Source organism: Ranitomeya imitator, chromosome 2 (genome assembly GCF_032444005.1).
Source record: "Ranitomeya imitator isolate aRanImi1 chromosome 2, aRanImi1.pri, whole genome shotgun sequence".
Taxonomy (NCBI): domain Eukaryota; kingdom Metazoa; phylum Chordata; class Amphibia; order Anura; family Dendrobatidae; genus Ranitomeya; species Ranitomeya imitator.
In genome coordinates, this window is record NC_091283.1 from 514,222,147 (window position 1) to 514,249,215 (window position 27,069).

Below are 27,069 nucleotides of genomic sequence, written 5' to 3' on the forward strand. Positions count from 1 at the left end.
AGAATGGTCTAAAATTCCAGCAGAGCATTGTAAGAAACTCATTGATGGTTACCGGAAGCGGTTGGTCGCAGTTATTTTGACTAAAGGTTGTGCAACCAAGTATTAGGCTGAGGGTGCCAATACTTTTGTCTGGCCCATTTTTGGAGTTTTGTTTGAAATGATCAATGTTTTGCTTTTTGCTTCATTCTCTTTTGTGTTTTTTCATTTAAGACAAATTAAATGAAGATAATAATACCAAAGAATTTGTGTTTGCAATCATTTTCTGGAAGAAACTGAGTATTATATGACAGAATTGCAGGGGTGTCAATACTTTTGGCCATGACTGTAGCTTTGATCATTTCGTGTAAATGCAGTGTAAATTCCAGCTCATCTTCCAAAAATTAAATATCCAAAATAGTTCATGCCACGTGATTGTCTGGTATACAGTGCACAACAATGTATCCCAGACAGCTAATGGATGCCACAATGTAATTATGGTTAGGAGAAAAGGACGTTTTCTCCTAGCCTTGCATTTAGGGTATGTGCACACGTTCAGGTTTTTAAAACCGCATTACAAACCGCAGACATATGCATCCTATCATTTAGAATGCATTCTGCAATTTTTGTGCACATGATGCGTTTTTTTCCGAGAAAAGCATCGCGGTAAAAAAAAGCAGCATGTTCATTAATTTTGCGGATTTTCTGCGTTTTTCCCGCTATTCTATGCATTTGGGAAAAAACGCACCAAAAACACGAAAAAAAACGCAGGCGGATTTCTGGCAGAAATGTCTGGTTTTTGTCAGGAAAATTTCTGCAAGAAATCCTGACGTGTGCACATACCCTTATACACATTCATCTGACACTTGATACTGACCCATTTTCACTTACCTATCTCAATAATTTTTGATACACTTTTATTCTTAGGAGGTCTCTCTTCTCTGAGTCAGGAGATGATACAAAGGTCCTATCAGAGAAGGCACAGAGCATTGAGAGAACATGAGGAGCGCCTATCGGAGCTCAATAATACCCCACATGAACAGCTGCTCATTTCACTAAAAAATGACACTGGCAATGTACTTCCTCAAGAATGCTCATCCATGTCTCTTCAGCAAACATCTTGTACACCCAAGGCACAGAATTCTATTACTTCTGAGAAAAGGCATCCAAATTCTGCTTTAATGAAGAAGCAACTCAAAAAACAACAGATCAGTGGCACAGACATGCCAGCTTCAAAACAAGTCCTCAAAAATCAAATCTCTGCCTCATCCTACCAGCCTAAACCAGTAAATTCGAGTCAAGGACTGAACAAGATGACTTCCAAAAAACTGCCATCTTCAGCCCCTCAATCAATATCAGATACTGCTTCTACAATAAAGTCTCATGGCACAGTCACGGATTCTCAGAAAGAGAGACAGACAGCGTCTGCCCCTTCCACCAAACACACGTATCCAACACTAGAGAAGACCTCAGCTAGACATAGCTCAACCACTGTTTCTTCTAGACCTGAGAATGAGAAGCAGACATCTACACCAACCAGACAAACCCTGCAGTCACCAGAGAAGCCACCGCTGACTAAACCCAAAATCAGTTCTAGTTCACAAGTAACTAGGAAGCAGACCACATGATTCATTTCATTTTCGGAGAATTTTATAATTGGTGATTGTTTTAGCAACATGTAGAATATATTAAAGAGATTATTATCATTGTTGCTTGAAACAGTAATGTCATCGTATTATGCAGTGACCCTAATGAAGAAGGCAGCGTGAGCTTAATTGTTTTCCTCTTGGTAAAATGTAAGTTCCTTCTCCACACAGAGCAGAAATAGGTCAGATAAGTCTGAAGGTGAAGAAGTCTCTATTCCACTTAGGAGATTGCTAACCAGTGAAAGATTATCAGCTTCCATCTTCCTTTGCTTGTCCTGTAGGCGCTGTTGTGTATTCTGCATAAGGAGAAAGGTTACATTGATGCCATCATACTTTGGTCTTTAAAGGGAATCTGTCGGATTGTACGAGCTTGTCCTATCTGCAGGCAGTATAGTATTCTGCAGGAGCAGATACTTCTAAATCTTTTCCTCACAAAACTATAGTGAACATTTGTTTCATTTAAATTCCTGCTCAGGAGTCCAGTGGGCTGTCCTCCTTAGTGATTGACACATATACATGTTCGGGTATATAGAGAATACTGTCAATCACACAATAGGACCACCCGTGGGACAAAAAAGTCTACAAAGAGCAAGAATTGAAAGAGTCACAGTCATTTTAATTTCATAAATCAATAGTACGCATGAAAATAAGCAACTTTGTCATGTATCTTCTCAGAGAAATCTGCTTCTTTCCCTGTCAAAACTTGATTCATTATCAAAATTCTCAATTCTGAGGTAAAATCTGTATTCAGTGAAGACACATTGTTACATTACTGAGATAAGATTCTACCAGTAGTGGCTACCATCTCCTATGTAGCTGAGTGGTGGAGGAGGGAAGAGCTGTGCCCCTAGCGCCTCCCTCCTCTGTCTACTTAGAAGTAACTTCCATCAGTAATGTCAGTAATGGGAGAGTCTTCACTGAATGCATCTCTTATCTCAGAATTGAGAATTTTCATAATGACGACTGATTAATTTTGGTAGATTTTTCTGATAAGATAAATTACAAATTTTCTTATTTTCATGTGTACTATTGAATTATGAGATAAAAATTAAAACGAGGGTAAAGGTACCTTCACACTGAGCAACTTTAGAACAATAATGATAGCGATCCGTGACGTTGCAGCGTCCTGGATAGCAATATCGTTGTTTTTGACACGCAGCAGTGATCAGGATCCTGCTGTGACATCGCTGGTCGGAGCTAGAAGGCCAGAACTTTATTTTGTCGCTTGATCACCCGCTGACATCGCTGAATCGGCGTGTGTGACGCCGATTCAGCAATGTCTTCACTGGTAACCAGGGTAAACATCGGGTTACTAAGCGCAGGGCCGTGCTTAGTAACCCGATGTTTACCCTGGTTACCAGTGTAAATGTAAAAAAAAACAAACACTACATACTTAATTTCCGGTGTCTGTCGCGTCCCCCGGCGTTCTGCTTCCCTGCACTGTATCAGCGCCGGCTGGCCGTAAAGCAGAGCACAGCGGTGACGTCACCGCTCTGCTTTACAGCTGGCGCTTACACAGTGCAGGGAAGCAGAACGCCGGGGGACTCGACAGACACCGGAATGTAAGTATGTAGTGTTTGTTTTTTTTTTACATTTACACTGGTAACCAGTGTAAACATCGGGTTACTAAGCGTGGCCCTGCGCTTAGTAACCCGATGTTTACCATGGTTACCCGGGGACTTCGGCATCGTTGGTCGCTGGAGAGCTGTCTGTGTGACAGCTCTCCAGCGACCACCCAACGACTAAATAGCGACGCTGCAGCGATCGGCATCGTTGTCTATATCGCTGCAGCGTCGCTTAATGTGACGGTACCTTTAGTCTTTAAATGAATACAATAAAAGGTATATTAAATATTTTCCCATTCTAACTATAACTTACTCTGTGTAGATCCTTATACCAGCAATATAACATACTGCCTGCAGATCAGACATAATGTGCAAATTGACAGGTTACCATAAAAGTCCACAGCTACATATCCAGAAAAGCATACCCCCTTTAAGGCTATGTGCACACGTTCAGGTTTTTTCACGTTTTTTTGTTCGCGATAAAAACACTATAAAAACTCATTAAAAACGCATACATTATGCATCCTATCATTTAGAATGCATTCTGCATGTTTTGTGCACATGATGCATTTTGTTCCGCGAAAAAAAACGCATTGCGGTAAAAAAAAGCAGCATGTTCATTAATTTTGTGGATTTTCTGCCTTTTTCCCGCTATTCTATGCATTTGGAAAAAAAACGCTCAAAAAAACGGACCAAAAACGCGTTAAAAACGCATGCGGATTTCTGGCAGAAATGTCCGGTTTTTGTCAGGAAAATTTCTGCAAGAAATCCTGACGTGTGCACATACCCTAATAGTGAAACCTGGAAAGGACTATCAATATCGTACAATAACCACTAGGTCGGATCTATCCCAAAACCCATTTAATTCTTTGTTCCAGAACAGTCCACTTAATAGAAGATAACAGATGTGTAAGATATAAGACAAGATGACTCAGTTCATCTTATGGCAATTAGTAAAACAAGTGAAATGTAGGGTTCACTTATGGCAGTTAGTAAAATAAGACCTTAAGATGGTGTCATACATCCAACTTTTATGGTTTGAGTACAGATTGTGATGCTCAGACCAGCCATAGGTCTCTTAACATTAACTAAACAGCCACCATGTGTTTCAGGCTGTTGAGTTCAGGTCAGGAGACCCACAGATGGTCCGGACCTTGCGAATGGTACTCAGACTATTAAAATAGGATTTGTCAAACTGGCCTTAGAAGGAATTTGTCAGTAGGTTTTTACAATGTAATCTGACAGCATCATGCAATAGGGAGAAAGACCCCAATTCCAGTGATGTGTCATTTAATATAATAGATATAGAAAAACTGACTGAACAGCAATCTAATCTGAACTGGTGCATAACCAAAAAAGTCATATAGCAAATAGATTCAAGATTCAAAGAAGCTTTATTGGCAGGACCAAATACACATCAGTTTTGCCAAAGCAAGTGTATAGAGGCAATAGGGATAGGGACTGTGGGGATGTTGGGTAGGAGCTGTGGGGGAGGTGGATGGGGCAGATCCAGGTTGGGGGCTATAGTCCATGGCATAGGGGAGGTGGATGGGGCAGATCCAGGTTGGGGGCTATAGTCCATGGCATAGGGGAGGTGGATGGGGCAGGTTCAGGTTGGGGGCTATAGTCCATGGCATAGGGGAGGTGGATGGGGCAGGTCCATTGTGGGGGCTATAGTCCATGGCATAGGGGAGGTGGATGGGGCAGGTCCAGGTTGGGGGCTATAGTCCATGGCATCATAGTTCTCTTTCTCGCAGTCTATGACATTCGCTCACATACCGCGCTGCTATCTCCACTGCTCTCTCTTCTTCTCCCAGCAAGATATATGTTTTCTCTTCCTCCTTCATGGTGATGAAGTCTGGGAAGAGATGTGAGAGTCTCCTGAAGTGAGTGTCCCTCACTGCTGAGTATTTGGAGCAGTGTAGCAGGAAGTGGGTTTCGTCCTCTATGCCCTCCTGATCACAGTGTTGTGTCTTTCCTCCCAGGATCTGGCGGTCTCTGGGGTCCGGGAGTTTCTCCAGATATGGGGCCAGTCTGTAATCTCTCTGTAGGCTCCGGTACATGGTCAGTTTCTGTGAGCTGATGATATAATTCTTCCAGTCACTGACATACCTCTCCTGGCCTTCGTCTGCCATCTTCCTGATTCCGGCTTTTGTCAGGTTGTTGTGATTGGTGTTCTGCTCCGGTTGGGTTTGGCTGGGCTGTTCCGGGGGTTCTGGTTTTTCTGTTTCACCTTCGTGTATCAGGGCTTTATGGTGATGGGAGCTTGGATTGCTCCTATGCAGGTGAGCCCGGAATGACAGCGCCCTCTTTAGAACTGTTAGGTGTAGAGGGAATCTGCCCAGCTCGGCCCGACAAGCACTGTTGGAGGTGCTCCGATGGACCTGGAGAAGGTGCTTGCAGAATTGCAGGTGGAATATTTCTGTTGGACTGGAGTCCCACTTTGACCAGTCTGGGTAGGTGTGAGGACCCCAGACTTCGCTGCCATACAGGAGGATTGGGGCGATGATGGAGTCGAAGATTTTTAGCCAGACCCTCACTGGTGGCTTCAGATGGTAGAGTGTCCTTCGGATGGCATAGAAGGTTTTGCAGGCCTTGTCTTTCAGGGTCTCTATGGCTTGTTTGAATTTCCCTGACCGGTGAATCTCTAGGCCCAGGTAGGTATATTTGTCCGTTCCTGTGAGGTCGCAGTTGTTGAGGATAAATGATGGGTGTTGGTCTGATCTTCTCTTTCTCCTCTGGAACACCATGGTGTTGGTTTTCTTTAGGTTGACCGGTAGAGCCCAGGTGGAGCTGAATTTCTCTAGGATTTTCAGGTTGTCCTGGAGGCCTTTCTCGGTTGGTGACAGCAGCAGCAGGTCATCTGCATACAGCAGGAATTTCACCTGGGCATCGTGGAGGGTGAGACCTGGTGCTGAGGAGGATTCCAGGGCGGTAGCCAGCTCGTTGATGTAGATGTTGAAGAGCGTTGGGCTTAGGCTGCAGCCTTGTCTGACTCCGCGGCTCTGCTGGAAAAAAGCCGTTCTTTTGCCGCTCACACTCACGCTGCAGCTGTTCTCGGTGTAGGAGCTTTTGATGACATCGTAGGTCTTTCCTCCTATTCCACTCTCCAGCAGTTTCAGGAATAAGCCCGGGTGCCACACTGAATCAAAGGCCTTTTTAAAGTCCACAAAGCAGGCGTATATCTTTCCATTCTTTGTATTGTAGATGTGTCTCTGAATGAGGCTGTGCAGAGTATAGATGTGGTCAGTGGTGCGGTGGTTCGGCATGAACCCTGCTTGGCTCTTGTTGAGGACGTTGTGCTCGGTGAGGAAGGTGAGGATCCTCTTGTTCACGATACTGTTGAACAGTTTTCCCAGGTTGCTGCTGACGCATATGCCTCTGTAGTTGGCTGGGTCATACCTGTCCCCACTCTTGTGGATGGGTGTGATGAGGCCTTGGTTCCAGGTACGAGGGAAGTAGCCGGCATTCAGTACAATATTGAAGAGTTTAACCATTGCAGCCTGTATTTCTGGTGGGCTGTACTTCAGCATTTCTGGTAGGATTCCATCTAGGCCACCGGCTTTTCTACATCTTATGGAGGAGAGTCTCTCGGTTACTTCCTGTAGTGTTATAGGTGTATCCACCGGGTTTTGGAAGTTTTTGATTTTTTCCTCCATTGCTTTTAGTTTCGCCATTATGTTTTCCTGTTCTTGGCTTAGTCCTTCCTTTGGAATGTCTTTATAGAGGTCTCTGAAGTATTGGAGCCAGAGGTTGCCATTTTGGATATGGTTGTTGTTTTTCTTGTCTTTGGTGCCCATGTGGTTCCATAGTTCCCAGAAGGAGTTGTCTTGGAGGGCGTCTTGGAGTTGATTGAGCTTGGTAGAGATGTAACTCTGCTTCTTCCTCCTGAGGATGGTTTTGTACTGCTTTTGTATGGAGTCATAGGCTTCCCTCAGACCCAGGTGGTTGGGGTCTCTGTGTTTCTTGTTGGAGGCTGTTCTCTGGGTCTTCCGTACAGCTTTACATTCTCTGTCAAACCAGCCATTGACCTGTGTTTCTTTTGGTCTCTTGTAGTCGACTTTTTTAAGGTCGGACAGTCTGGCCATTGCGTAGAATATATTGTTGAGGTCCTTTGCTGCTTGGTTCACTCCCTCTGGGTTTGGCATGTACTCAAGGTTGTAGAAGTGGTGGAGCATCCGCTGTATTTCAGGTCTGCTGGAAGCTTCTTTATATCTTAGTGCCGACATTTTATAGGATGGAGGCCGGGTGAAGAGGCCGCTCTGCTGTGGCTTCTGAGTGGATGGTTTCTCTGTAGATTTCATGTACAGAAGAAGTTGGCTGTGGTCTGACAGGTGCGTTTGTGGGGTGACTATGAAGGCGCTGACATCTGCCAGGTTCAGGTCTGTAATGGCGTAATCAACTACACTCCTCCCTACATGGGAGTTTAGTGTATACCTTCCTAAGGAGTCACCCTTGCTTCGTCCATTAAGGATATGAAGTCCTAAACTTTTACATACGTTCAGGAGCTTTCTGCCACTTTTGTTGACTGTACTGTCATAGCTGTTTCTCTCAGTGTGTACAGGGTCTTGGCCGTCATTCTCTGCTCCAAGTATGTAGATGTTTCCATCCGTGGTCAGGAAGTCTCTCTCTCTCCCTGTTCTTGCATTGAGGTCTCCAAAGATGAGAACTTTGCCCAGGGCCTTAGATTAATGGCTGCACTCAAAATTAATCTGTGCTAGAGCAAGGAAATGTGCAATACATGAAATGGGAATAGCATAATGGCTTGTGAAATATATGAAAAAACACATGAGATTCTTAGCACAAGATTTGGCCAAAAGTTGTGAGCCCATCCACATGCACCAGTTCAGATTAGATTGCTGTTCAGTCAGTTTTTCTATATCTACTATGTACTATTTTTTCTGACTTGAACGCCCCGCCCTTCACCATGCTGTGATTTTAATTACATCCTAACACAGTTGGTTCTGAGCTTCCTATATAAGCAGGCTTTACCACGTTATTAGCCATAGGTAAGTGTTCACACTAGGCAGTCAGCTCAGGTACCCATCCGTTCTGAGATTACCTTGACGATTGGTGGATGGGCTCACAACTTTTGGCCAAATCTTGTGCTAAGAATCTCATGTGTTTTTTCATATATTTCACAAGTCATTATGCTATTCCCATTTCATGTATTGCACATTTCCTTGCTCTAGCACAGATTAATTTTGAGTGCAGCCATTAATCTATTTGTCATTTAATATAATGGGAGAAGTTATGATAATCAGTTTTCTCAGCTGCAGATCTAGCAGAACTCCGTTCACACAGCAGCTTTATGTGAAGATTGTATAGTGACTGAGCTGCTGATCAGTGCTGGGGGCATGGTTGGACTAGGAGGCACAAGGCCTGTTGTCCTGTAATGATCTCCTGCTGATAAAACACCGGTTGTATTGAAATAGCAAAACACAGCATAGTAAGAGACATATCACTATAATCTGGGACTCTGATCCTATATTATGGTGCTTTCAGATTACATAGCACATACCTACTGACAGATTCCCTTTAAGGAGATGTATATCAAATCTATGTTTTGACTTTCAAACCAACTCTAAAAAATAAAGATGGAGCAGTGGAGTATCCCATGACAAAGATCAATCTTAACAGGGCTTGTTTGTAGTCTTGAAGCTACGTAGATCCATATAGGAACTGTATACATAAAGCGGTAGGATGTGAGTAACAGACTGTTTACTATGTTGCTTACTTTTTATTGCTTCAAACACCACATTACTAGATGAGTAATGAATGCACCCAAAAAGAATTCCCCCCAATACGCAAGTTGGGGTCAGACAATGTTGCTGACTGGTTTTAGTAGATGCTTATCCATGTCATTGTACTTCATACCTCATTTCCTTCAGATGTCTCAAGTGCCCTCTGGTGATGCTTGTAGAGCTTGTGCCTTCTGTCCACCTGGGTCTGAAAGCGAGGGGTTTGTCTGAGAGGGTCTTTTTCTCCAAACGTAGGTGACAACACCCAGGGCACTTGTGTCACGTGTGAGCAAAATACAAAGGGCTTAAATACAGACCTGTGACAAATATCGGCACAGTCATATTTAGTATTTTTTTTTTTTACAAATGCTATTCAGGATTAGATAAACCTGGCTGCTTTCTTCCACTAACAGCACCTCCTCTGTCCATGGGTTTCATGAGCTACACTACCACCCACGACTGTGGATAGATGTTTTTGGAAGAAGATAGTCAATTTTTCTAATCTTTGACATCTCTTAAATTAATCATTGCACAAATATATATGTACAATTTGTTGGGTAATACCAGTGCCTGGCATAGAAACCAGGCCATTTACTATGCAGTCAACTACCAATTAGGCACTTTATTATGTTTTATTATAATAGAAAGACAGATTCTTCCAATCGAGAGATTAGAATCAGATCAATAGATTTGGGACCTCCTGAAAATAAACGTTACTTTTTTTCAATGTTTCTAGACCAAGAAACATTTTCAGTGGCTCTTGAGCAAGACCGCAGTGCCGGAGGTAGGTAACAGTATAGCATTTTTGCTGCACTTTAATCTATTTGATATCTGATTATCTTAGAAGTTGAGATGCATGAAGAAGGTAGGTGTGCCAGGTAATGTAGCGTGCTTGGAAGTGAAAATGGACTTTAGTTATTTTAAGAACACAGAAGCCCCTGCACATCTCTACGGCATTTATAATTAAATGGTAACATCAGTGGTCTCTAACCTGGATGGATCAGGTGTAGCCGTCAGTAGATGGATGCACGGTAAATGAGGACAGCGAGGAAGCACACAGACCATACTGGATGTAGTGCGGAAGCCCCCAGAGTCCATACAGATCCCACTTTCCTTATTTCTCAAGAGCTGTATCATAGACTCTGCTGTGATGTGCCCTAGAAGGGGATTACATGTATTTACATCTCTCTGTTCTATGCACTTTCCTCACTTATGTTATATTTCCACGTTATAAATATGTAGCGGATTCTCCACATGGAGAATAATGCAATAAATCCACAATGTGGTATCTCAGGTGCATGCTGGAGATAATGTCCGCAGCTCGAACTGGCGCTGAAGGTTTTAATCCAAATGGATATGCTGCAAATCTCGCCACGGATTTGACCATTTGCAATGCACGGTTTCCACAAGTCAGTGCGTAGTGGCCTTTTACCGCTGTTGAGTTCCTGCTGGGTCCAACAGGTCATCAGCCCTTAGCACGCCTGTACACAGAGTGCTCACCTCATCATAAAACACAGATCACCTCCTTTCTATTTTTACCCTCAGTTATGGCAGCACTGAGATCTATACTTTGCCCAAAAAGCTTGCTCTAGTATGCTCTTTTATACATATCTCCTACCCGGACAGCTGGTACTGAATCATATCTGTAGTAAGAGTGGTGGCCCTTGTTAGCAGGATTACTAAGATTTTAGTACGATCAGTGATGAGGGGGAGACCGTAAAAAAAATTGCCCTTAAAGTGTTCTACATAAGATGACGCACATAATTTGTAGTAGTATTATATTGTCCATGTAGTAGAACATTGCTCTTCGCACCACCTCACCTTTTTGCTTCTCTAGTAGTTCTTGCCCAGCTTTGTATCTTGCTTTTGCTGCCTCCATACGCACTGGTTGTGTCTTTAAAGAATAGGCCGTTCTGAAGTTGAACTCTTCAGTCCCGTTCCACCAGCCCTGTGCCCGGGCATGTGAACGGAGCTGAGGGTGCTCCTGCCATATCGATGTACTGACGCTCAGCTGATTAGAAATGTTACGGGCGCCCTCTGTGTAGGAAAGGTATTACCCTGTTAGTTTCTTTTTGTAGGATTTATATCTTGACACAAGTGCATGGATAAAACTGACAATTACTTCAAACATTTATAAATTCCACCAAGTACCACTGGTAGCCCTGGCAAGGCTTTAGCTTACTGGAGAGAGTTGCACTCACTAATCCGTCCCGCACTACTATGCACGCCACTTCAGGTAGACACCTTAACCGACCACTAATTAAGGTCCTGGCCAGCAGTAAAATACTTATCCAATACAGGAGCCATGATCTTACTCTATAAATGTCAAAGAACACAATATAGCAACATTGTCTTGATTGACCCTTTGGAATCCAACATGTGAAGATTTGTGACCTTACCTGTAATTCTCTCGGCCACCCAGTATTGTCCAGCAGTCTCGAGCACGTATGCCTCTAAGCGATCACACAGCAGAAATGTGTTGTGGTACATGAAAGGCTCGGGGTCCTCCTTGCAGCTACCTCCCTGTCCATATTGGGTGAGCAGGTCAGCGATTACCTGGACAGCATCTTTAGCAGAATGGGCACGCTCCAATGCCAGTCTATACCACAGCCACAATATCGATATAAGGTGTAAGCCATAAATACAAAAGAGTAATAGATACTGACCATATATGTTATGGTCTGCCAAAATACAACATTTTAAGAGTGTCTTATGTTTATTTTCTCACCTGACCAAATCCATGCCAAGAAGTGCATCACGCTCTTCTACTGGTTCCTTAGTCCACACAGCTTCATTCCCGATACAGACTCCCATTTCATTAGCACCCATTTCTGCACCCCACAACCAAGCTGGACGACTTAACAAGACAGCCAATGTCCTTGGTGCCTGCTCTACTTCTATATATGTGCACTTCGCATCAAACATCAAATGTTAATATACAAGGAGACCATCATACAGGAACATTTCAGGAGTTAACCTTACCATAACCTTGGCCCCTCTTGGGTATGTGGCAGCACCATAGTACACAACTTCCTGGACTTCCATGCGAGGTCGGTCCGAGTTCTTTGCAAAAACAACAGTTGGTGAAAGTGAAGCTGGAGGAAGTGACACAAAGCAGTCACAGGAGCTGGGGTACGCAGCCATGGATATGCTGCAGACAAAAAGACATTTTGTTAGTTGTTCATCGGATGTCCTCTAAGAAAGCTGTTCCTGTGTGATTGCAGCTCTAGTGCTTCTGAAAGATGCAGACAGGTTTGGCCTAAGTTTCATGTATGGGGACTCATATTCCCTAACTAATGTCAATTACTTCATTGGGGGAATTCTAGATCCACTTTTTTGGGAGTCAGATGGAAAGACACAACAAAATCATGAACTGAGGCACTGGTTTACTCTCAGCCCAGCCAAATCCTGAAATATCTTTAAATAAACTTCTATCTCTAATCAGTCATTTGAGCAAATATGTTCGTTATGAACTATGTGCATTGTTTTATGCTCTCAAAAGGCAATGTCCACCATTTTCTTTTTAAGATCCTTATAAAGTTTAAAGCGCCAAACTCCCTCCATAGAGATAATAACTGATGAAAATCAGGCTTTAAAAATAATAAAAATAATAATCTTTATTTATATAGCGCCAACATATTCCGCAGCGCTTTACAGTTTAACAGCTTCAAACACAACAGTCATAAGTAACAATGTTACAATGTTAACAATACAATAATTAAATTATCTACAATGAGGTGGGGACATACAAAGTACAGGTGTGTATTTACAATGATGGTCCAGCCATCTTCAGGGAGTGGGGGATAGATGGAAGTAGTGAATGGGCTACACACAAACAAAATAACTGAACAGGGAATATGATAGGCCGCTCTGAACAAATGTGTTTTGAGGGAGCGCCTAAAACTATGCAAATTATGGATGGTCCTAACATCTTGGGGTAGAGCATTCCAGAGGATTGGCGCGGCACGGGAGAAGTCTTGTAGTCGGGAGTGGGAGATACAAATTAGTGCAGAGGTTAGTCGAAAGTCATTTGCAGAGCGCAGAGGTTGGTTAGGCCGATAGACAGAAATGAGGGAGGAGATGTAAGGGGGTGCTGCACTGTGAAGAGCTTTGTGGGTTAGAACAAGTACTTTGAATTGTATCCTGTAATGAATGGGCAGCTAGTGTAATGACTGGCGAAGAGCGGATGCATTTGAGTAACGATTAGCTAGATAGACGACCCTGGCTGCTGCATTAAGGATAGACTGGAGAGGGGAATGTCGAGTGAGGGGGAGGACAATTAACCCCTTTCTGACATCGGACGTACTATCCCGTCCATGTGGGGTGGGCCCCTATGACCATGGACAGGATAGTATGTCCAGCACGATCGGCGGCGCTCACGGGGGGAGCGCCGCCGATCGCGGCCGGGTGTCAGCTGCCTATCGCAGCTGACATCCGGCACTATGTGCCAGGAGCGGTCACGGACCGCCCCGGCACATTAACCCCTGGCACACCGCGATCAAAGATGATCGCGATGTGCCGGCGGTGCAGGGAAGCATCGCGCAGGGAGGGGGCTCCCTGCGGGCTTCCCTGAGCCCCCCGCAGCAACGCGATGTGATCGCGTTGCTGCGAGGGTCTTACCTCCCTCCCTGCCTGTTCCAGACCCGGATCCAAGATGGCCGCGGATCCGAGTCCTGCAGGGAGGGAGGTGGCTTCACAGAGCCTGCTCAGAGCAGGCACTGTGAAGCAGCCTGCACTGCTCTCAGATCGGTGATCTGACAGAGTGCTGTGCAAACTGTCAGATCACCGATCTGTGATGTCCCCCCCTGGGACAAAGTAAAAAAAAAATTTTTCAAATGTGTAAAAAAAAATAAAAAAAAAATATTCCAAAATAATGAAAAAAAAAATATTATTCCCATAAATACATTTCTTTATCTAAATAAAAAAAAAACAATAAAAGTACACATATTTAGTATCGCCGCGTCCGTAACGGCCCAACCTATAAAACTGGCCCACTAGTTAACCCCTTCAGTAAACACCGTAAGAAAAAAAAAAACGAGGCAAAAAACAACGCTTTATTATCATACCGCCGAACAGAAAGTGGAATAACACGCGATCAAAAAGACAGATATAAATAACCATGGTACCGCTGAAAACGTCATCTTGTCCCGCAAAAAACGAGCCGCCATACAGCATCATCAGCAAAAAAATAAAAAAGTTATAGTCCTGAGAATAAAGCGATGCAAAAATAATTATTTTTTCTATAAAATAGTTTTTATCGTATAAAAGCGCCAAAACATAAAAAAATGATATAAATGAGGTGTCGCTGTAATCGTACTGACCCGAAGAATAAAACTGCTTTATCAATTTTACCAAACGCGGAACGGTATAAACGCCTCCCCCAAAAGAAATTCATGAATAGCTGGTTTTTGGTCATTCTGCCTCACAAAAATCAGAATAAAAAGCGATAAAAAAAGTCACGTGCCCGAAAATGTTACCAATAAAAACGTCAACTCGTCCCGCAAAAAACAAGACCTCACATGACTCTGTGGACCAAAATATGGAAAAATTATAGCTCTCAAAATGTGGTAACGCAAAAAATATTTTTTGCAATAAAGAGCGTCTTTCAGTGTGTGACGGCTGCCAATCATAAAAATCCGCTAAAAAACCCGCTATAAAAGTAAATCAAACCCCCCTTCATCACCCCCTTAGTTAGGGAAAAATAAAAAAAAATGTATTTATTTCCATTTTCCCATTAGGGTTAGGGTTAGGGCTAGGGTTAGGGCTAGGGTTAGGGTTAGGGCTAGGGTTAGGGCTACAGTTTGGGTTGGGGCTAAAGTTAGGGTTCGGGTTGGGGCTAAAGTTACAGTTAGGGTTTAGATTACATTTACAGATGGGAATAGGTTTGGGATTAGGGTTAGGGGTGTGTCAGGGTTAGAGGTGTGGTTAGGGTTACTGTTGGGATTAGGGTTAGGGATGTGTTTGGATTAGGGTTTGTTATAATTGTGGGGTTTCCACTGTTTAGGCACATCAGGGGCTCTCCAAACGCGACATGGCGTCCGATCTCAATTCCAGCCAATTCTGCGTTGAAAAAGTAAAACAGTGCTTCTTCCCTTCCGAGCTCTCCCATGTGCCTAAACAGGAGTTTACCCCAACATATGGGGTATCAGCGTACTCAGGACAAATAGGACAACAACATTTGGGGTCCAATTTCTCCTGTTACCCTTGGGAAAATACAAAACTGGGGGCTAAAAAATATTTTTTGTGGGGAAAAAAAGATTTTTTATTTTCACGGCTCTGCGTTATAAACTGTAGTGAAACACTTGGGGGTTCAAAGTTCTAACAACACATCTAGATTAGTTCCCTGGGGGGTCTAGTTTCCAATATGGGGTCACTTGTGGGGGGTTTCTACTGTTTAGGTACATTAGGGGTTCTGCAAACGCAATGTGACGTCTGCAGACCATTCCATCTAAGTCTGCATTCCAAATGGCGCTCCTTCCCTTTCGAGCTCTGCCATGCGCTCAAACGGTGGTTCCCCCCAACATACGGGGTATCAGCCTACTCAGGACAAATTGGACAACAACTTTTGGGGTTGAATTTCTCCTCTTACCCTCGGGAAAATACAAAACTGGGGGCTAAAAAATAATTTAGGGGGAAAGATTTTTTTTTTTAATTTTCACGGCTCTGCGTTACAAACTGTAGTGAAACACTTGGGGGTTCAAAGCTATCACAACACATCTAGATGAGTTCCTTAGGGGGTCTAGTTTCCAAAATGGTGTCACTTGTGGGAGGTTTCTACTGTTTAGGTACATTAGGGGCTCTGCAAATGCAATGTGACACCTGCAGACCATTCCATGTAAGTCCTCATTCCAAAAGGAGCTCCTTCCCTTCCGAGCCCTCCCATGCGCCCAAACAGTGGTTCCCCCCACATATGGGGTATCAGCGCACTCAGGACAAATTGGACAACAAATTGTGGGGTCGAATTTCTCCTGTTACCCTCGGGAAAATACAAAACTGGGGGCTAAAAAAATAATTTTTGTGGGAAAAAAAATTTTGTTTTATTTTTACGGCTCTGCATTATAAACTTCTGTGAAGCACTTGGTGGGTCAAAGTGCTCACCACACCTCTAGATAAGTTCCTTAGGGGGTCTACTTTCCAAAATGGTGTCACTTGTGGGGGGTTTCAATGTTTAGGCACATCAGTGGCTCTTCAAACGCAACATGGCGTCCCATCTCAATTCCAGTCAATTTTGCATTGAAAAGTCAAACGGCGCTCCTTCCCTTCCGAGCTCTCCCATCCGCCCAAACAGTGGTTTACCCCCACATATGGGCCATCAGCGTACTCAGGACAAATTGTACAACAACTTTTGGGGTCCAATTTCTTCTCTTACCCTTGGGAAAATAAAAAATTGGGGGCGAAAAGATAATTTTTGTGAAAAAATATTATTTTTTATTTTTACGGTTCTACATTATAAACTTCTGTGAAGCACTTGGTGGGTCAAAGTGCTCACCACACCTCTAGATAAGTTCCTTAGGGGGTCTACTTTCCAAAATGGTGTCACTTGTGGGGGGTTTCAATGTTTAGGCACATCAGTGGCTCTTCAAACGCAACATGGTGTCCCATCTCAATTCCAGTCAATTTTGCATTGAAAAGTCAAATGACGCTCCTTCGCTTCCGAGCTCTCCCATCCGCCCAAACAGTGGTTTACCCCCACATGTGGGGTATTGGCATACTCAGGACAAATTGTACAACAATGTTTGGGGTCCATTTTCTCCTGTTACCCTTGGTAAAATAAAACAAATTGGAGCTGAATTAAATTTTTTGTGAAAAAAAGTTAAATGTTCATTTTTATTTAAACATTCAAAAAATTCCTGTGAAGCACCAGAAGGGTTAATAAACTTCTTGAATATGGTTTTGAGCACCTTGAGGGGTGTAGTTTTTAGAATGGTGTCACACTTGGGTATTTTCTATCATATAGACCCCTCAAAATGACAAATGAGATGTGGTCCCTAAAAAAAATGGTGTTGTAGAAATGAGAAATTGCTGGTCAACTTTTAACCCTTATAACTCCCTAACAAAAAAAAATGTTGGTTCCAAAATTGTGCTGATGTAAAGTAGACATGTGGGAAATGTTACTTATTAAGTATTTTGTGTGACATATCTCTGTGATTTAATTGCATAAAAATTCAAAGTTGGAAAATTGCAAAATTGTCATAATTTTCGCCAAATTTCCGTTTTTTTCACAAATAAACGCAGGTACTATCAAAGAATTTTTACCATTGTCATGAAGTACAATATGTCACAAGAAAACAGTGTTAGAATCACTGGGATCCGTTGAAGCGTTCCAGAGTTATAACCTCATAAAGGGACAGTGGTCAGAATTGTAAAAATTGGCCCGGTCATTAACGTGCAAACCACCCTTGGGGGTAAAGGGGTTAATAGAGCGTTGCAGTAGTCCAGGCGGGAGTGGATCAGGGCGACAGTGAGGGTAGTGCTGCTTTCTGCAGTGAACACTATTGGGAGCTTAGTTTTTATAAAGACATTACAAGCTGGAGATTAATTTTAAAAAGGATGTTATAGTTTGCAAAATTTGTGACCTACGCAATGGATAAGGCTACATTCACATGTTTATTATTTGATCAGTATTTTACAACAGTATTTGTAAGCCAAAACAGGAATGGAACAATCAGAGGAAAAGTATAATAGAAACATATGCACCACTTCTGTATTTATCACCCACTCCTTATTTTGGCTTAGGCTGTTTTCACACTTGCGTTTTGATCTGCAGCATTTTAAACGCAAACGCATTTGGTGCAAAATGCGTTTTTTAGGCGCATGCGTTTTTGCATGTTTTAAAGCAAATGCGGCATTTTGATGCGTTTATAAGCGTTTTTTCCTGCGTTTGCGTTTTTGAAACGCATGATGAGAAGTGTGTGACAGCTGCCAATCATCAAAATCAACTAGAAAACCCACTATAAACAGAAATACCTAGGGATCCTAACCCTAACCCTAAAACACAAACTCTAACCCTAACCCAAACTCTAACCCTAACACAAACTCTAACACAAACTCTAACCCTAAAACACAAACTCTAACCCTAAAACACAAACTCTAACCCGAACTCTAACCCTAACACAAACTCTAACACAAACTCTAACCCTAACCCTAAAACACAAACCCTAACACAAACTCTAACACAAACTCTAAGCCTAACACAAACTCTAACCCTAAAACACAAACTCTAACCCTAACCCAAACTCTAACCCTAAAACACAAACTCTAACACAAACTCTAACCCTAACCCTAAAACACAAACTCTAACCCTAACCCTAAAACACAAACTCTAACACAAACTCTAACCCTAACCCTAAAACACAAACTCTAACCCTAACCCTGAAACACAAACTCTAACCCTAACACAAACTCTAACCCAAACTCTAACCCTAACCCTAGGGATCCTAACCCTAACTCCTAGGGTTAGGGTTAGGATCCCTTAGGGTTAGGGTTTGGGGGTGGCTTATCAGTGTATTTTAGGATCCCTTAGGGTTAGGGTTTGGGGGTGGCTTATCAGTGTATTCTTGTGTTTTTCTATAAAAACGCATGCAAACGCATGTGCTTAAAAACGCATGCGTTTACATAGACATCAATGCGTTTTTTTGCGGCAAAAAAACAACGCTAAAATTACTACATGTTGCATTTCTGCAATACAACGCATGCAGAGAAAAAACGCATGCGTTGCAAAATCGCATGCAAAAAAAGCATGCGTTTTTAATGTTAAGTATAGGGGGAAAACGCATGCGTTGCAAAAACGCGACAAAACGCATGCAAAAAAAGCATGTGTTTTTAACCCCTTTACCCCCAAGGGTGGTTTGCACGTTAATGACCAGGCCAATTTTTACAATTCTGACCACTGTCCCTTTATGAGGTTATAACTCCGAAACGCTTCAACGGATCCTGGTGATTCTGACATTGTTTTCTCGTGACATATTGTACTTCATGATAGTGGTAAAATTTCTTTGATAGTACCTGCGTTTATTTGTGAAAAAAACGGAAATTTGGCGAAAATTTTGAAAATTTCGCAATTTTCAAACTTTGAATTTTTATGCAATTAAATCACAGAGATATGTCACACAAAATACTTAATAAGTAACATTTCCCACATGTCTCCTTTACATCAGCATAATTTTGGAACCAATTTTTTTTTTTGTTAGGGAGTTATAAGGGTTAAAAGTTGACCAGCAATTTCTCATTTTTACAACACCATTTTTTTTTTAGGGACCACGTCTCATTTGAAGTCATTTTGAGGGGTCTATATGATAGAAAATGCCCAAGTGTGACACCATTCTAAAAACTACACCCCTCAAGGTGCTCAAAACCACATTCAAGAAGTTTATTAACCCTTCAGGTGTTTAATAGGAATTTTTGGAATGTTTAAATAAAAATGAACATTTAACTTTTTTACACAAAAAATTTACTTCAGCTCCAATTTGTTTTATTTTACCAAGGGTAACAGGAGAAATTGGACCCAAAAAGTTGTTGTCCAATTTGTCCTGAGTACGCTGATACCCCATATGTGGCAGTAAACCACTGTTTGGGCGCATGGGAGAGCTCGGAAGGGAAGGAGCGCTATTTGACTTTTCAATGCAAAATTGACAGGAATTGAGATGGGACGCCATGTTGCGTTTGGAGAGCCACTGATGTGCCTAAACATTGAAACCCCCCACAAGTGACACCATTTTGGAAAGTAGACCCCCTAAGGAACTTATCTAGAGGTGTGGTGAGCACTTTTACCCACCAAGTGCTTCACAGAAGTTTATAATGCAGAACCGTAAAAATAAAAAATCATATTTTTTCACAAAAATTATATTTTTGCCCCCAATTTTTTATTTTTCCAAGGGTAAGAGAAGAAATTGGACCTCAAAAGTTGTTGTCCAATTTGTCCCGAGTACGCTGATACCCCATATGTGGCAGTAAACCACTGTTTGGGCGCATGGGAGAGCTCGGAAGGGAAGGAGCGCCGTTTGACTTTTCAATGCAAAATTGACAGGAATTGAGATGGGACGCCATGTTGCGTTTGGAGAGCCACTGATGTGCCTAAACATTGAAACCCCCCACAAGTGACACCATTTTGGAAAGTAGACCCCCTAAGGAACTTATCTGGATGTGTGGTGAGCACTTTGACCCACCAAGGGCTTCACAGAAGTTTATAATGCAGAGCCATAAAAATAAAACAAAATTTTATTCCCACAAAAATTATTTTTTAGCCCCCAGTTTTGTATTTTCCCTAGGGTAACAGGAGAAATTGGACCCCAAAAGTTGTTGTCCAATTTGTCCTGAGTACGCTGATACCCCATATGTGGGGGGGAACCACCGTTTGGGCGCATGGGAGGGTTCGGAAGGGAAGGAGCGCCATTTGGAATGCAGACTTAGATGGAATGGTCTGCAGGCGTCACATTGCGTTTGCAGAGCCCCTAATGTACCTAAACAGTAGAAACCCCCCACAAGTGACACCATTTTGGAAAGTAGACCCCCTAAGGAACTCATCTTGATGTGTTGTGAGAGCTTTGAACCCCCAAGTATTTCACTACAGTTTATAACGCAGAGCCATGCAAATAAAAAATATTTTTTTTTCCACAAAAATTATATTTTAGCCCCCAGTTTTGTATTTTTCCAAGGTTAGCAGGAGAAATTGGACCCTAAATGTTGTTGTCCAATTTGTCCTGAGTACGCTGATACCCGATATGTGGGGGGGAACCACCGTTTGGGCGCATCGGAGGGCTCGGAAGGGAAGGAGCATCATTTGGAATGCAGACTTAGATGGATTGGTCTGCAGGCGTCACATTGCGTTTGCAGAGCCCCTAATGTACCTAAACAGTAGAAACCCCCCACAAGTGACCCCATATTGGAAACTAGACCCCTCAATGAACTTATCTAGATGTGTTGTGAGAACTTTGAACCCCCAAGTGTTTCACTACAGTTTATAACGCAGAGCCGTGAAAATAAAAAATCTTTTTGTTTTCCCACAAAAATTATTTTTTAGCCCCCAGTTTTGTATTTTCCCAAGGGTAACAGGAGAAATTGGTCCACAAAAGTTGTTGTCCAATTTGTCCTGAGTACGCTGATACCCCATATGTTGGGGTAAACCCCTGTTTGGGCACACAGGAGAGCTCGGAAGGGAAGGAGCACTGTTTTACTTTTTCAACGCAGAATTGGCTGGAATTGAGATCGGACGCCATGTCGTGTTTGGAGAGCCCCTGATGTGCCGAAACAGTGGAAACCCCCCAATTATAACTGAAACCCTAATCTAAACACACCCCTAACCCTAATTCCAACGGTAACCCTAACCACACCTCTAACCCTGACACACCCCTAACCCTAATCCCAACCCTATTCCCAACTGTAAATGTAATCTAAACCCTAACCCTAACTTTAGCCCCAACCCTAACTGTAGCCCCAACCCTAACCCTAGCCCTAACCCTAGCCCTAGCCCTAATGGGAAAATGGAAATAAATACATTTTTTTTTATTTTTCCCTAACTAAGGGGGTGATGAAGGGGGGTTTGATTTACTTTTATAGCGAGTTTTTTAGCGGATTTTTATGATTGGCAGCCGTCACACACTGAAAGACCCTTTTTATTGCAAAAAATATTTTTTGCAATACCACATTTTGAGAGCTATAATTTTTCCATATTTTGGTCCACAGAGTCATGTGAGGTCTTGTTTTTTGCGGGACGAGTTGACGTTTTTATTGAAAACATTTTTGGGCACGTGACATTTTTTTATCGCTTTTTATTCCGATTGTGAGGAAGAATGACCAAAAGCCAGCTATTCATGAATTTCTATTGGGGGAGGCGTTTATACCGTTCCGCGTTTGGTAAAATTGATAAATCAGTTTTATTCTTCGGGTCAGTACGATTACAGCGATACCTCATTTATATCATTTTTTTATGGTTTGGTGCTTTTATACGATAAAAACTATTTTACAGAAAAAATAATTATTTTTGCATCGCTTTATTCTCAGGACTATAACTTTTTTATTTTTTTGCTGATGATGCTGTATGGTGGCTCTTTTTTTGCGGGACAATATGACGCTTTCAGCGGTACCATGGTTATTTATATCTGTCCTTTTGATCGCGTGTTATTTCACTTTTTGTTCGGCGGTATGATAATAAAGCGTTGTTTTTTGCCTCGTTTTTTTTTTTTTTTTTCTTACGGTGTTTACTAAAGGGGTTAACTAGTGGGACAGTTTTATAGGTCGGGTCGTTACGGACACGGCGATACTAAATATGTGTACTTTTATTGTTTTTTTTTTTTTATTTAGATGAAGAAATGTATTTATGGGAATAATATATTTTTTTTTTTTTCATTATTTTGGAATATTTTTTTTTATTTTTTTTACACATTTGGAAAATTTTTTTTTTACTTTTTTACTTTGTCCCGGGGGGGGACATCACAGATCAGTGATCTGACAGTTTGCACAGCACTCTGTCAGATCACTGATCTGACATGCAGCGCTGCAGGATTCACAGTGCCTGCTCTGAGCAGGCTCTGTGAAGCCACCTCCCTCCCTGCAGGACCCGGATCCGCGGCCATCTTGGATCCAGGGCTGGAGGGAGCAGGGAGGGAGGTGAGACCCTCGCAGCAACGCGATCACATCGCGTTGCTCCGGGGGTCTCAGGGAAGCCCGCAGGGAGCCCCCTCCCTGTGCGGTGCTTCCCTGCACCGCCGGCACATCGCGATCATCTTTGATCGCGGTGTGCCAGGGGTTAATGTGCCGGGGGCGGTCCGTGACCGCTCCTGGCACATAGTGCCGGATGTCAGCTGCGATAAGCAGCTGACACCCGGCCGCGATCGGCCGCGCTCCCCCCGTGAGCGCGGCCGATCGGCTATGACGTACTATCCCGTCCAGGGTCAGATAAGCCCAGGGCACCTCGACGGGATAGTACGTCTAAGGTCACAGAGGGGTTAATGTTAAGTATAGGGAAAAAACGCATGCGTTTTTTTGCGGCAAAAAAACACCGCTAAAATTACTACATGTTGCATTTCTGCAATACAACGCATGCAGAGAAAAACGCATGCGTTGCAAAAACGCGTCAAAACGCATGCAAAAAAAGCATGTGTTTTTAATGTTAAGTATAGGGAAAAAACGCATGCACTTTTTTGCATTTTTTAGCGCAAAAACGCAAAAAAACACGCAAATGTGAAACCAGCCTTACAAATACAGAGGTAAAATACTGACCAATTACTCAACTTGTGAACGTGGCCCAATTGTTAGATTGAAGAGGAGTTTTATGTCTCCCATCAATCCCACCTACAAGACCTCAGATGTTGAATAGAGTGGCCAGTCACACTTGCATCCGCCTGTTCTGTTCATGGTCTATGGCAGAGAGCTTCTTAAACTATGAGGCGTCCCCACAATATTGGTGCGGTGCAGATGGGAAGGAAATTTTCATATAAGTGATTACATGCTACTCAGTCCTTTCTATGGTTGCAGAAATTTAGTTTAGCAACATAATTGACTCATTTTGTACTTATATTGTTATATTGGTGTGAGGCAGTGAGGGGGATCATTTGCGAGGGTCAATATGTGTCCCCCAGGATGCAGACAGAGTCCTATTAAACCCGCTGGAGTGCCTTGTGTTTACAGCAGGACGCCTGTGAGTCAAGTTAAAATAAAAGAATGGATTGGGTCCAAGTCGTCACTCAGTCAGATTGTTAGGAAAACCCATTAAGGGCTTTTATTTTTAGAGGGATTTGCAGGTTTGGTTGTAGGGCAAATCCCTCTCTCCACTCCGGGTTTTGGGAGTGGTCCTGATTCCATTTAAAATCTGTCTGTGTTGCCTTGGGTGTGTCAGTTTGGAGTTTCCAAGCTGCAGAGCAGGAGGCTCTGCACAACCCAGGTCTGTGTGAAGCTAACACAGAGCCAGGGACTGATGCACCCAGAAAACGCGGTGATGCCATTGTCCACGGCAACGTTTTTTTTGAGATCTGGACTGTGTTTATGGAATCCTGCCTGTGATCCAGAGGACATCACTCCTATGTGTGAGTTTTAAAAATAAAGACTCCATTTATGTTGAACTTTGTATGGTCCCTGCCTATCTGTCGCACTGTACCAACCCTGCTGCACTACATTGGGTTCAGAAAGCAAAAAGGAAAATTATATGACGTTTATATTAGTATGGACTTACACTATAGGCATTTTCTTGGCCTGATGAAGTTACAAGAAAAAAGTTTGAGAAGTCCTGATCTATGTGAGAAATGATGATGGTGGAGCACAGCGATTGTCCACCTTCTTCTGTCACAGACACACCAATCTGACAATTATTATCACCTATCCAAGGATCATATTCGTAGACTCAAATACCCTTGATGCTGGCCATAGGCATAAACAGGTTATAAACTTTGGGTCAATTTAATGATAATTGACCATAGCAACGAAGCATGTTGCCCCCTACATTTTCTCTATATATTGTTTTGGAATTGTCATGTGTCCAAGAGTTTATGAGCAGTGATTTCCGAAAGCAGCAGCATAGGAAGACTGTGGGATAATCAGGTAGTTTCACTGCAGACGGTCAACATTAGGCCACAGGAAGACAGTGTTTTTGTTCATGTCCATGTTTTCCACTGACAGCATACAAACGTGTTATACAATATTCTATTGGGCTATTCACAAGTCGCTTTTTAATATGGGCCCATGAAAAAAAAAAGATTCACATAGAGGAGAGAGTCTAATTTTGTTAAGGAACACAAAGGCCTTAATATGAGACATAATACAGTACTAAGCAATGAAGGCAACATAGAGGAAGTAGTTTTATATGGTAGAAATCTAGTAGAGCCCATTAAAAAGTTTTTTTTTTTTACTGATCTTCATGGGGACACTGCTCCCATGCCTCTCGGCTTCCTGCTTGCTAGAGGTGGTCCGCTCCTGATTGACAGTTTGGGGTTTGGGATGGAGGCATGACTGAGTCACTGGCCAAACTGTTCGTACTCCAGTGCAGCTTTACCTTTATAGCACTGAAGGACCACAAGGACTCCTAAGCTTGGATCCAGAGCAATGCTTGCTATCTGTATAACAAAGAGCTTTCGAGTGGGTGCTCCATGCCTAGGAAATCAGCCATCTCTGCAAAGGTGGCCAGTAGCCAAGGCAATGAGAAGTAAGAGGTGAATTGTACAGTTGTTTCTTTTTATAAGCGCTTTGCAATTTTATTCATGTAATAAGATTAGGCAAAAACCTAAAAGTTAATAATTTGAAACATATAAACCCCGGAATGTGCTAAAATAACAAAAATAGGCTACGTACTACAGTCATGCATCCTTCCTCATTGTATTACCTGACTTTGTAATGCATTTTAAGGGAAGACAGTCACAAATATTGTGGTCTTCGTCATATGCCACAGTAAAATGCAATATTGCTTTCACTCTAACAAAGAAACCCTAAAAAAAGGAAGCACAAAAGCCCAAATAAAATAACAACCTTTATTTAGAATTAATTGAAAAACAAATCAGCCATAATTAAAAAAAATGTGATAAACAAAAATAATGGATGTCACATGGATGCCACACGTATGACAAAATGGATGAACATTTTCCATATGTTCATCTGACTCTGACCTAAGAGTAATAATGATGGTCTATACTTCGGATTTAGCATCAATATAATGTCAGTGAGACTCCACATTGTACATTTGCCAGGACGGTCTGGACAAACATATAATTGTTGTCAGTGTCAGTTAGGCCGCGGTCACGCGATCACTATTTTACCTCAGTATTTGTAAGCCAAAATCAGGAGTGGAACAATCATAGGAAAAGTATAATAGAAACACGTCACCACTTCTGTATTTATCACCCACTCCTGGTTTTGGTTTACAGATACTGAGGTAAAATACTGACCAAATACTGAACGTGGCCTTACATAGGGTGCCAAACTGAGCACTATCCACCCTGACTTACAAAAGGTTCTGAATGTGGCCAGATGAGAGGACATCAGTCTTTGCACCCCATTATCAGTCTCAGCCTACATTCCAGAAAGTCAATTAGTAAATTCTTAATAAACACACATTTCACTGAAAGGGTTAATTCTCGTTATTTGGAAAAGAAAGTGTACTTCCTGCTTTGATTGCATTTGAAACATTGTTATCAGGTGTTTGTTACAGATTAACTGTGTGTGACTGGCAGATTTACACCAAATTTAATTTGTTATGCCGCCCTGATGAAAACTTCTGTCTCATTGCACATATACATGTCATAACAATGCAATTGAGAATATGGAAGCTTGACAGCTGCAGGTGGAGACATTGCCAAAAAGTTAAAAGAACTTCCTATATTTTAAGACTTTTCACATTGTGTGCTTCAGCCCAGTAAGTCATACCACCCAGACCATTATAATACCTCAGTTACTTTATCTCCTTCTCGGAAGTACCTTTACGTACAGTTGGTGCAGTGGGTTCTGCTCTGTGTCTGTGCAGACGTCCTTGCTACTATAGAGCTGCAACCAGGCTGAACTTTAGAACTAGTAAGAGGAGTGGAAAAAAACCGAAATATCAGTTCACCAGTGCAGGCAATTATCTACGAAGGGTGCGGTGCATGGAAAGATCCTGGCTCCAATTTCAGGTGAGTATGAGGAAAAAGAAAAGTTATCCAGCTGCCACAAAAAAAGCAAACATTAGAAAAAGATAAGCAAAAATATTAAAATCATTTACTGCTCTAAAAACATGAAAAATACATAACATTAGACCTACGCGTTTCAAGCGTTACAACTCTCTTAATCATACCACTTTTGTATGACAATGAATGACTTGTACATAGTGAAGAGCATGCTGAACCATCAATGAGTATCCACCCACAACTGATTTGCAAGCAAACAAAGTTAAAGATATGCTGACATATGGAAGGAACAAATCAATGACTCGCATCTTGCATAAAATACATAATCACTAGGCATATTATGACAAGATTGTTTTTTAATAATAGCAAATCCTAAATTTTAAGCCAAAAAGGGATCGAGTGTCCATACGAAATATCTAGAGTTCGCGAAAGAGCAAACCAATCACCTCCCCTTGCTGGGTGCTTCATCCTTTCAATACCTCAAATCTACAAACTGCCTGTGTCGCCATTGTGTGTTTCAAAGAAATGACAGAGATAGACTTGAAAGTTTTTTTTACTA

The 27,069-nt window shown here is 42.3% G+C and overlaps 2 protein-coding genes across 7 annotated transcripts in view; one reads left to right on the top strand and one right to left on the bottom strand.

The window, feature by feature from the left end:
• Positions 1-1,684, top strand: part of LRRC46 (leucine rich repeat containing 46) — a 30,642-nt gene extending 28,958 nt beyond the window's left edge. Inside the window, exon 8 of the mRNA XM_069751720.1 lies at positions 904-1,684. Coding sequence (XP_069607821.1) covers positions 904-1,604 — 701 coding nt within the window. The 3' untranslated portion in view covers positions 1,605-1,684. The remainder of the gene's footprint in view (positions 1-903) is intronic.
• Positions 1,605-27,069, bottom strand: part of SCRN2 (secernin 2) — a 169,316-nt gene continuing 143,851 nt past the window's right edge. For 3 of the 6 annotated variants that reach the window (XM_069751719.1, XM_069751714.1, XM_069751718.1), the window contains exons 2-8: positions 11,911-12,079; positions 11,657-11,838; positions 11,328-11,527; positions 10,750-10,965; positions 9,920-10,085; positions 9,065-9,245; positions 1,605-1,918 (exon numbers count right to left, since the gene is read on the bottom strand). In XM_069751719.1, coding sequence (XP_069607820.1) covers positions 1,748-1,918; positions 9,065-9,245; positions 9,920-10,085; positions 10,750-10,965; positions 11,328-11,527; positions 11,657-11,838; positions 11,911-12,072 — 1,278 coding nt within the window. In that variant the 5' untranslated portion in view covers positions 12,073-12,079 and the 3' untranslated portion in view covers positions 1,605-1,747. Of the gene's footprint in view, positions 1,919-9,064; positions 9,246-9,919; positions 10,086-10,749; positions 10,966-11,327; positions 11,528-11,656; positions 11,839-11,910; positions 12,080-26,294; positions 26,414-27,069 lie in introns of those variants that run through there. The other 3 variants (XM_069751715.1, XM_069751716.1, XM_069751717.1) reach the window with 3 other exon arrangements.